The sequence below is a fragment of the Silene latifolia genome, chromosome Y (genome assembly GCF_048544455.1).
Source record: "Silene latifolia isolate original U9 population chromosome Y, ASM4854445v1, whole genome shotgun sequence".
Classification (NCBI taxonomy): Eukaryota; Viridiplantae; Streptophyta; class Magnoliopsida; order Caryophyllales; family Caryophyllaceae; genus Silene; species Silene latifolia.
The window spans coordinates 378188191-378200371 of NC_133538.1; the positions used below are offsets into that span (position 1 = coordinate 378188191).

The following is a 12181-nucleotide window of genomic DNA, read 5'->3' on the forward strand; positions in this document are numbered from 1 at the left end:
CTTGAAATCATGCTAAATGGTGAAGCACATGGAATTGGCTAAATAACGTCAAAATCGTCAAAAACCGTCACCAAGTGTTACCAAATGAGCTTTAAATAATGCCAAAATAGGAGCTCATCAAACCCCCACCCCCCGTCTAATTTCCCCATGTAAAAAAAAATCAGCTGAATTAACATTGTCATATACGGAGTACATCATATCTCCAATTTCTTTGAAAATACTCCATTCATGATTCTTTACAAACAATGCTATCAATTCGCACTTTTTTTTTGTTTTTTTTAAGGATGGTTTGAGGTTTGTTGTCATGCAATTTGTGTATCATCTTCTTTGTAGTTTTTTAGGGATGACGAACAATATATATTTTATAAATGTGAACTGTAAACTCAACCTCTTAAACAGACTCCTAATGCTAATCTGATTGAAACAGCCATTAAACTCCAGACTTTCCTATAGAATTCTCGAAAAAAAGACAACTGCAGTGATTCAAACTCCTGAAGTCCTGAACCTACAAATCAGTGATCCAAACTCCTGAAGTCCTGAACCTACAAATCAATATGCAGAGAAAAATCTGATCTACTGGTGCTACATAAAAATCTAAATGACTGAATAAAAGGGGGTCAAAAGAAAGGAGCTTTCACGTATAAAAACAGCTACACAGACGCTTCGGAGAACCGAGATATTCTGTTCATACTGAGATCTATAGGCCATATAAAAGTGTGAATGCCACACATTCTCCTGAAATGCACAATTAATTCCACAAGACATAAACAGGATTCCGATAGCTCCTTACTCTCGGATATTCAAGATACGTGTCAATATCAATATGATATGGTACAATGGCATATTTCTTTATGTTGAGAAATCTGTATAAATTATGAAATGCCAAATACTTCAATGTTACAGTAGAGAAAACAGGAGGAATAATCTAAGGCCGCACCAGAAGAGGTACAAAATGCATAATTATTATACAACAATTACATAATACAAACTCGAAATCTTCAAATTTATTTCTAAGAGCATATTCTCTATTCCGGGAGAATAGTAGAGAACTAAAGCCTTGGCCCTTGAGTCACCTCACTCATGCTCCAAGTAACTCCATATTTACGCTATTTTCAAGGTTCATGATACGGTAACTTGTTCAACAGATTTTATAGTATTTCCGCTAGGTTTAGGGTTGCCCTTGACTGGTCTTCGTGAGCCCGCAGTGGCTTTGACAGCACTTCTACCAGCTGTCTTGACTGATGATTGATTCCCTTGATTTCCTGAACAACAAAAAGTCAAAAAGTATATGCCTATGAGACAACTACCCGTACTTGGTAGCAAACTTAATCCACATATAGCATAACAGCTGTTTGGAGGATCTAAGTATAACAATATGGGTCACGGGCACCAGAAACTATAATTATGTGCATTTTGTCCAGTATTTTTGTTAAAAAAAAAGTAATAAAAATTCTAAGGTCTCTACCAACAACAGTCCGTCTTATTATAGACGGACACTATCCGTCTATAGCTATAGACGGATAGTGTCCCTCTCACAAATTAAAGTGGGTAGTGCAAGTGGGGGTATCCATTTTCCACCCACTTGCACTACCCACTTTAATTTGTGAGAGAGACACTATCCGTCTATACTATAGACGGATAGTGTCCGTCTATAATAAGAATTTGTGTACCAACAAAAACTACTACGGAGTATTATCAAAGAAAAACAAACGGCGATATAAAAGACAGAATGGGTTTAGATCCAGTAGTTTGAGACACTGTGAAGTTTGGCGTTAGGGAGATGATATAAACTTTTACCAGGCCAAAAATCCAAGGAGAATTGTTTGACAAGCAGGACTAATGGATCATTAGACTGTGTAATGGGGATTCGGAATTTCGGACACCTAAAACCCTGTTGGCAATCCGAACACATAGACTACTTAAATTCATGCAACAAAAAGCGCTCTTAAATATTAATGTACAGTGGCCTGCCTAAGTGTAGAATAAAACACGGGTTGATGATAGTTGGTAGTTGACGTGTTCATTAGATGCGATTAAAAGCAGAAACCAGTTCACCAAGCATGCTTTAATGTCACAGAATACTGTTATTAAAAAAAAGCCTCCAAGAGGAGAAGAAAGAAAATATAATGGCGGTACCAGGCAACGAGAGACGTTTTTGAGACTTTGACTCCTGTACAGTAACTCTTTCTTTAGGGTTGCTACGGGACCTCAAGGCAGTAGCAGGTTTTGAGTTGGCTTCTTCAATGAACTCTTCACGAACTTGTTTGACCTTACTCCCATCAGAACTGGATAGGCCTGATTTTTGTGCAGAGGGATTTGTGGACACAGACTTCTTAGTAGAAGTTGGTTGTGCTGCAGTGCTATCTATTCCGTCGTCTGTCCCAGTATCTAGTATCTTTCCTCCATCATTTAGATTAATGTCCGGAAATCGATTTTCCCAAGGACGCACGGCCATCCATCTCTCCAACCAATTCCAACCCCAACTATTCTTATCAGGCTCAAAACCAGACGAAGCAGCCAGCTGTCTTGATCCTGCTTGCCACTGAAACAGATTTGGATGTCAGTCCAAAACCCATGTCGTTACAAAGATATGCAAAGCAGAAAATAACTAAACTGATCCAAAACCAAACCCGACCCAAGAATTAGAATTGAATAGAACAACCCTGATGCGCTTTTACTGCATAACGTCAGCAGATGCCATAATCTGTCCAAGTGTCATTATGAGTCAAGTATAGCCAATAGAGAAGGAAAATTGATTACTTGATGAGCTAGCGCATAAGCCATAGCCCTTTCACGCTTAGCAGCAGCTTCCTGCCTCTTGAGCAATTTAGCTTGTATTTGTTCAACAGAACCAACACGATCACACCATCCTTCCTGAACAAAAAAATACATAGCCAGTAAGGAGCATACTCTAACCATCTGACTACCATGTAAAACTGAGACATTTTCCATGTGACTGCACTCATAACATCAGATTCAAATTGAGTCTCTCGATTCCTAGACGACTGTTAAAACCGTTTAGGTCTTTTTCAATTCGGATCCCAACTCTAATCTTGATAGGGCTTCCTTGGATTTTCTACTTAGATTCTGGGAGCAGGATCTGCAGCGGGCTAAAACAAAAGAGTTCAGAAACTATTTCACTGTTCACGGAGACATTTTCCATGTCACTATACTAACTAGTAAGTAAGTAGGCGGCTAGAGTGCTAGATATCAAGCAGGAAGCATATAAAACACAAAACTACTATTGGGCAATTATAAAATGATAATTAGCACTCGGTCTAACCATCTGATTTCCTATGTAAACTGAGACAATTTTCCATGTGACTGCACTCAAATATCTTTTACATCAGATTCCGCATGTATGCTGGTGAAACATGGGCTAAAAGCCTAAAATGGAGGGGGGGGGGGCTGAAAATTGAAAAATCCGAATTTTTAGTTAGAATTTTGAAATTTTTTTAAGTTAATCTTATGGCATTACTCGTTCGCACCCACTGAAATTTTTTGCCTCCCTAGCCGCAAATCCTGGCTCCGCCGCTGACGAAGACATTTTCCATGTTACTGTACTAACTAATACGTAGGCTGCTAGATATCAAGCAGGAAGCATATAAAACACAAATCTACTATTGGGCAAATCTAAAATGATACGAAGTAGTTAGCAGTCAGTCGCACGCTCGCAGTCTCGCACCCAAACAAAGTGATAAATTAACAACAAATACGATTTTTGGTTCAAGTACTCGCCTCTATTTCTTTGACACGTACATCATGTAGAAGTTGTTGTTGGACTTTTTGTTGTTCTGTTTCACTTTCCAACGCTATCCGCACACGTCTTGCCCGGACTCGAGCTTGAACTCGCACTAAAGCTTGCATACATCGAAGAGTTATTGCAGCCTGTTTCCTCACAGCATGCCCTCTGACAAGCGCTTGGAGTCTTACCAATCCTTTCAATGCTCTTAAAGCTCGCCTAGCCTGTATGAAGAAAGAAAATAAAAATTGCAGTGAAACCTCAATAAGCATCATATGTATTGCAGATTTGCATCAGAGAAAAGGACTCGGAGCATATTGCACTTCCTTTAGAGGAACCAAAATAATGACGCCAGTTTATCACCACAGTCCTCATGTATCATTAATGATAACTATTTTCAGTTAATTGCTTTTTTTTTTTTTACTTACCCAAGTGTCTCAATGGCTCCTGCAAATTGCGGGGTGGGGGGGGGGGGGTACCCTTGTGTTAGCAACACAAAGAGGCTGTGTGTGTGTGGTATATCAAGGAAGAGAGCTAATGATCTGAAGCATTACCAGGAATCCTCGAAAAGCTGTTTGAATGTATGTAGCAGCCCATTCTTCTCTTGTCATCTGTCGGTCTTTAGCTTCAGATTGTACTTGAATAGGCGTAGATGGAGAGGCAGCAACATCACAAACCAGCCTGATGTTGGCATCTCCTGCAGGCTGGCTAGTTTGACCATTTTCTTTAAATCCAACATCATCTATTGAGATAGAATGATGTCTACGATGGTGTGCCTGGCCGATAGATGTTCTTGTCTGCAATATCAATGATACAGCAGCAAAATGCAGAACGTTAAATTGCACAGCTTAAGAAAGTAGATGCATGTAAAACCGAGACATTGCAGAGGCATCTTAATGCAGGTTGCCTTCAAATCTACTTAGAGACACAACGCTTAAAGAAAGTAGTAATTCAGGTACTGGTTTTAAGCCACTTTTAACATTCCCTTCTTGGTGTGTGATTTACAAATGTCACTAAAGCACATTAAGAGGGACCCAAATTGTCATTTCAGCGTGAGAGCATCAAACAAAGCTAAGAAGAAGAAAACCCACGTTCTCATCTTTCTCCGAGGAGGCTGATTTATCTGATTTTTTGATACCAACTAAAGCTTTTATCCATCTTTTGGGCACACCCATGTGACCTGTCGATAATGTTGCCCTGCCTCACCTGCACAGCAGACAAGGGGCATTAATGAGATTTTCCATCAGAATGAAGTCGTAGGTTAGAATCTAAATGAACAATGAAAAATTTTAGCGGGATTAGACTAGGATACTCAATTTGGCATAGCAATAATCATACAAAATTGCAGAAACAATATAAAGATTACAATCTGCAAACAAAAATTATTAAGCATCAGACAAGCATCAAGAGAGATTTACTAAAGGATTTGGTAAAAATAAAGTTGCACATCATCACCGCACTGAGAGCACACCACTTACCTCATCAACAGATACAGCAACAAACTTACTGGCTATAATTCTATAAATAATCATCTCGTGTACAGAAGACAATCAAGAAAAAAAATATGAAGTATAAAATTTCTACTACAAGTTCATATTGTTATGCGCATAAAGCCTTGCAAGTAGGGCTGAGCACCGGTCCAAAACGGGACGGGACCAGACCAGAACCGGAATCGACAAAAATCATGGACCGGGACCGGACCGGATTACAAAAATTCCGGTCCGGGACCGGACTTGAAAAATTCCAGTTGTACCGGAATTTGTCATTACATGGCCACTTTTACAAATTCTGGTCCATTGGACCGGATTAAAAATATAATTTTAAGAAAAAAATTGCAAATATCTATAATTACGGCTCTGAGTGTTGGGCCGTGAAACATTGTCACATTCAAAAGATGAGTGTGACGGAGATGCGTGTGTTAAGGTGGATGTGCGGCCATACAAGGAAAGATCGATTAAGGAATGAGGTGATTAGGGAAAAGGTGAAAGTGGCGCCAATAGAGGACAAGATGATGAAAAAACGACTAAGATGATTTGGCCATGTGAGAAGGAGACCTATGGACACACCAGTTAGGCTGGAGACCTGGTCAACAGAAAAGGTTGCTAGGGGAATAGGGGTAGAGGGAGACCAAAACAAACATGGTTGAGAGTGATACAGCACAATATGAGTTTTCTCAGGTTGGATGAAGGAATGGTGACGGAGAGGGTACAATGGAGGGCAAAGATACATGTGGATTTTTAGTATTTGACGTTATTTGAGATATTTGATGTTTTTATTTAATTTTTAAAAAAATTATTTGTTCTTTTCGAATTTATTACACTTTTTACCTACAACTTTCTTATATATTAATACTTGGTTCACTTTTAAGGTATTTTCGGACCCTTAATTTTTTCTTCGGTTTTCAAAATCGTTTTAATTTTTATTTTCGATTTAAATTCTAAGTTTTTATAAAAGAAATTCGGATTTCGATTTTAAAACCTATGAGTTTACCTTACTTTTGTATTATGTTTCACTCCCCTTCTGTTTTTCACCTTTTCTTTTCTATTTTTTTCGCATTGAGGTGTGCATTCACCCATGGACGGTTCTAAAGGATGATTCATGTCAGCCGACCCCAAATTATTTTGGGATTAAAGCTCTGATGTTGTTGTTGTATTCCGGTCCAACCGATCTGGACCGGAAAAATGGACCCATCCGGACCGGACCGAAAACTGGAAATTTAGAAAATGATGGACCGAACCGGAATTTTTAATTCCGGTTCCGGTCCGGACCGGTCCATTTTTTCGGTCCGGTCCGAATTATGCCCACCCCTACTTGCAAGGAACAACCCACACACGAGGAGGTTGGGAATACATGAAAATGCACAAAAATCGTAAAATGGACAATCGAGTTTGAAACACCTTCAGAAAACAAAACTTATAAAATGCTAGTCGACCATTGTGTAATCCGTAAACCTACAATATCAAATTTGCCGCGTTTGATTTATCAAACCAAATATTTTCCATATTATGTTCTAAAAAAGATCACACTCTCCTGCATTGTGAGTTTGTGACAAATTAACATTTATTAGGATATTGGGCCTATACTAGGCCCGGCTACCATTAGGGTTTGCCATTAGGATTAATGTTTTACATCGATATGGTGAGGTATTTATAATACCTCCCAACTTAATGGTAAACCCTAACCCTAATGGCAAACCCTAATGGTAGCCGGGCCTAGTATAGGCCCAATATCCTAATAACATTCAAATGTGACTATCACAGTAAAAAGCGATATATATAAATGGGATGGAGAGCATATAATCTGAATTCAAACCACATCTGTACCGTAGTCACGCACCAATGTACCACATTCTTCAGCACAATTCAATGTGTAAACTAATCAATCCAGTAAAACTCCACCAAATCCTCAACTTTCGACATTTCGCTAACTCAGCAGTCTTCTATAATTGTACAGTCTCACACAAAACACAAAATTTAGACAATTTCACCAACTACTCAGCTCTACATTCCTCACAAAAATCCTATTCACCAAGTTCAGACTCATAATAAGCCAATCAGCTACTGATGTACTCATTCGTCTCACTTATTTGTTTACTTTTTTTCTTGGTTGTGAGCGTATGTTAATCAAAGGTAAACAAATGACTGAGACCAAAAATTACAAACTCTAATCAAACTTAATTAAGCTACCATAACTAAAATCAAATTAAATCACCTAATTCACACTTAAAACAAACAGATCCCACTGCACTAAATCATTGCACAACAAAAACTACACTAATCATGTAATCAACTCAATTAAACATCAATCAGTTCAAATCAAATCAATAAATCAAACATAACACTAAATATAATCAATCAAATTAAATTTAAACTAAAAAAAATCAAGAAGCTAAAAAATACTCACCGCAAAAATGCAATAAGTAAGCAAAAAAATTGTCAGAAAAATTGTGACTAAAATTCCGACATTTTTTTTATTTTTTATTAATTCTCTCACTAGAGTAGTAGAGTAGGCAGAGTACAGTCAGAAAGCAGTGTTTATATGTACTTCTCTTTCTCTATTTAGAATATTTTGATTTGTAGTCTCCTCAAACAAACGATATTATCCGTTTTAAGCTTAAAACGAGTCAAACATACCGATGTGAGCTCATAAAAACGCTTACTCAGGCTGATTTTATTACTCAAGCATTCTGTTTTGGTCTCATATAGTCTAGGTTGCACCAAAACGGACACGAATACTGACACGACACGGACACATAACACGACATCCCATGAAATTTAGGACACGGGACACGTCATTTAAATTTAATAAAATATATATTTTATTGTTATATATGTGTGATTTTATTTTTGAAAAAGTATTGAATATTAAATTCAAATAAGTGAAAGTAAAATTTACGTTAATTATAACTCATTCTCATTTCCAAAACCAAAAACCAACTTATAATCAATCTATTTCGACATCTCATTACTAGACTAAAGGACATCATTTGTCTCCAATTCAGCTTATTTCCCTACCAAATTCAACCATATAACAATTCTCGCCATTTACCTTAAATTCAACTTGATTCCGTTTGGATGTGTGTCCAAATACCATGGACACGGCTCAAAATACCATGGACACGTGTCGGACACGTGCCTAAATCAATACATATATATAAAGCAGAAACTTTTCGAGCGATATTAGAGAGTCCAATTTTTTTAGAAATCCTAACAAAAGTAGATTTCGAAAAAAGTTAAATAAATAAAATTATCCTAATAAAAGTATATTTCTTAATATTTAAAACAAATTTTAATAAAATTATCCTAATATAAGTAGATCAAGTATATTTTAATAAAATTATCTTAATATAAGTAGATCAAATATATTTTAATAAAATTATCCTAATATAAGTAGATTATAATTATCAAATAGATAATAGAAATTCATAATAGTTCAAGTTATCGTATTTATTTTCCCCAACTTATGGTCTCATACATTTTTAGTTTGTATTCTCGCATCAAAATTCAAGAAGCTGGCGGATAAAAGATGAATTTATTTATTAAAGTGTTATGTTAAGATGATGTAGTGTAATCTTACGTAATTACACGAAGTATAAATTACGATTTCATCAAAATGTAATCACTAAATAATCATCGTGGTGTGTATAGAAATCATAAACATAAATGCCTCCGTGTACATTCAAGGTATCAATACATAAAACATTTCACTAATCTATATATGTTACTATTTTTGTTTAACTAATTTACTTTCTATAAGAATGTGGAGACCATTAGATGGAGGAATGAAACCGAGAAAACCTGAAGTAGAATTTGGGGGTGTAAACAACTCAAAGCTTTTGTGTAACAATGGAACAATTCATAGTGTTATTCATATGATGAATTGATGATCGATTGTAGACTCACGCATTAGTAGTATCACCTAATTTCTTCTACTACAAAATTTCATATAAACCGCCAGCATATATCCAAGTAATTTAACCATTACAAAATAGTAGGTGCTACATACTCAAAATACACTATGTAACTAATTATATGGTATATTAAGGTCATACACATTATTCATATACTATATCTTATATTTCATTATAAAAATTAATCAAACCTAAAAAACGAGCTTAAAAATAATCAAAATTCGAACCGATCAGTTCACCGATTAAATAAAAATTACTTTTTAAACTAACCGAAAGAAAGCTTTTTTTTTTTTATAATATGGCATAAAAGGACATTGTAAGTACTCCATATTTGATATTATAAATTGCAGTATTAAAAAAAAAAACATGTAGCTTATTTCTCATATGCTTCGCTTATTTTGGTAAATAATTTATCCACCAAATACTTACAAATAAAAAATGAAATTTTGATTAGATAAATTTAAGCTTATTTTTTTTGAAACAGAGCCTAAATATGAGTGATGGGGCATATTCTGCACCCGCTGACCGAGTCAACATATTGAGCAAGGTCAAAGATATCCACAGCAAGTCAACGACTTAGACAACCCTGACGACGCGACTGTCGGCTGTCTCTCTTGTGCCTCGGCTAGGACAACTAGCCAGCCGGGGCACATATCCGCGTACTCATATCCAAGACCCCTCGGCATGGAGTCAACAGGGTCCGCCGGCCTGCCATGGGTCCCTCGGTCGAGGGTAAATCAGTCTTTCCACCTGCTAGCCACTTGGCCACTTGGCCACTACGTGACAAAAGGTGAAAGTCTATAAATACTCCTCAACTCTTATTGAGGAAAGGATCCACACTTTAACCTAAACACCTCATAATCTGGTAATATCTTCCTTATCTCTCTACAACATATACTTCGCCAAGTAACACACAACTTATCTCTTTAAGTTCACTGACTTGAGCGTCGGAGTGAGTACGCTCGGCCAAAGCCGAGCCCTCAGTTTGTTCATTGTTTCAGGAGAGGCCGAGAGAAGGATCCAACCAAAGACGTCATTCTACAAGCCACGAGTGGTAACCAATAGCTGCTTCGGAATTACACCCGGAACAATTGGCGCCGTCTGTGGGGAAAACGATACTAGAAGCTAGTCACATTCATTCCCAAACAAAAACACAAAACAAAACCCATCCGCCGAGCTAAGAAGATGTCGAAACAGCCAGAAACGGTGCTTGTGGAAACTGAATTCTGCCAAGATGACACATTCCACAACTCTGAAATCGGGCAGTCCCCCACCGGCCGTATCACTGATACGACGTACGGGATGCCAATAATACAAGATACACCGCTGCCCGCCGACCAAGTCACTATCATGGGACATGTGGTTGATGCAGCCAAACTGAAGCTACTCCTGGAACTAATGGGCAGCACGCCGGCTCACACTGTCACAACGACAAGAGCGGCGGCACCCCCACAGGAGATCAGGGTCCCAAAAGTGACTCCGAGAAACTTGAACGAAGCATTGGAAGAAGCTGACCATGTCAAGACGCCGGGGGAGCCCATAGTGCAAGTGGTAGACCTGAGTCCATCCCGCACCCGTGGGAGGACAGTGTCGCCGCAGCACCGACGAGGCCTGCCCCAGAGGAGTGAAAGAAGTCCGACTCACCAGAGTTGGAGAAGAAGTCCGACTCACCAGAGTCGGAGAAGAAGCCCGACTCACCAGAGTCGGAGAAGAAGCCCTTCCCGCCACGGGGAGAGGAGCCGGACTAAGGACGCGAGGAGCCGATTGCCGCGTGTCATTCGACACGTGGTCAGACAGCCCCTCGATGCCTATGTCCTAGAGGTCCCGGTGCCGACTAAGCTAAAGTTGCCACCCATATCATACAAAGGAGAAGGCGACCCAACCGACCACGCCGAGGCTTTCGAGTCTTACATGTCGGTATGGGAGCAACCTGATGAGGTTTGGTGCCGAGTCTTCCCAACGACTCTGCATGGGATGGCACAAAGTTGGTACAAGGGGCTACCCGATGGGTCGGTATACTGTTATGCCGACCTAAGGGACACATTTTTGGCCCAGTATTCTTGCAATAAGAGGTGGGCCGTCGAGACATCGGACCTCCCGACTATCGGACGAGGGAGGCGAGTCTCTCCGGAGTTATGTGAAGAGGTTCGACGCCAAGGTTCAAGAGATTCGTGAGTGAACAGCGAACTGGCGGCCTTCGCACTGATGAAAGGCCTCCCGAGAGGAGACTTAAAAAACGAGCTCATCAAGTGCGGCGGCCTGAACCTAGACTCCGCCAGGAAGATGGCCGACCAAGCCATAAAGGTGGAGGACTACCACAAAACCTGGGTAGGCCCCAGGCGAGGCCGGGCACTCGAGAGAGAAAGAGCCACGGGAGGACAACCCGGATGAAGGATGCCGTGACAAATAATAGGCCACGGTCGACAAATCCGCCAGAAATGTAACTCGGCGGGCGCCGGGGAATTCAGACCGTACTACCAAAAGCGGTTCGGCGGTCACACCCCCTTGGTCGTATCTCGCTGCCGAGGTCTTTGCCCCGAGCAAGAACGAGGGTCGGGAAGTGGGAAAGGCCTCCCAAGGCGAGGGGGACGGTGACACGAGCCAAGATCTTGTGAGTACCACGGCCACACCGCCACTTAATCGACAATCTGCCGGCATCTGAAGAATGCCATTGAAGAGCTGATCCGGAAGGGGAGCTTCGGCAAGTATGTTGCCGGAGGCCAAAAGAAGGATACCGGCGGCCCAAATAAAAAATCCATCTTTGAACGGATAGGAGTAATCCATGTTGTCATCGGGGCAACGAGAACGGTGGGTCCGCTCATGGGCACAAACGGCACCTGAACGAACTATATCAGGCCATCAACTTTGTGCCCAAAACAGCGATCCCCGCTTCCACCATCCCCGACATAACTATTGGGAAGAAGAACTACGAAGGAGTCATCGCCCACACAACACCCACTAGTAGTCCACTTGGACATATCCAACCACCTAGTCAAGAGGTGCCCGATTGACACAGCGCCTACACGAAC

The 12181-nt window shown here is 39.9% G+C and overlaps 1 protein-coding gene across 1 annotated transcript; it reads right to left on the reverse strand.

The window, feature by feature from the left end:
* Positions 1-819: 819 nt before the first annotated feature.
* Positions 820-7906, reverse strand: LOC141627436 (protein IQ-DOMAIN 5-like). The gene is made up of 7 exons (XM_074440711.1): positions 7646-7906; positions 4834-4948; positions 4297-4539; positions 3739-3966; positions 2761-2874; positions 2137-2542; positions 820-1262 (listed from the first exon to the last, which is right to left on the reverse strand). The coding sequence occupies exons 2-7, from the start codon at positions 4915-4917 to the stop codon at positions 1120-1122; spliced, it is 1218 nt and encodes a 405-aa protein (XP_074296812.1). The 5' UTR covers positions 4918-4948; positions 7646-7906; the 3' UTR covers positions 820-1119.
* Positions 7907-12181: the final 4275 nt, after the last annotated feature.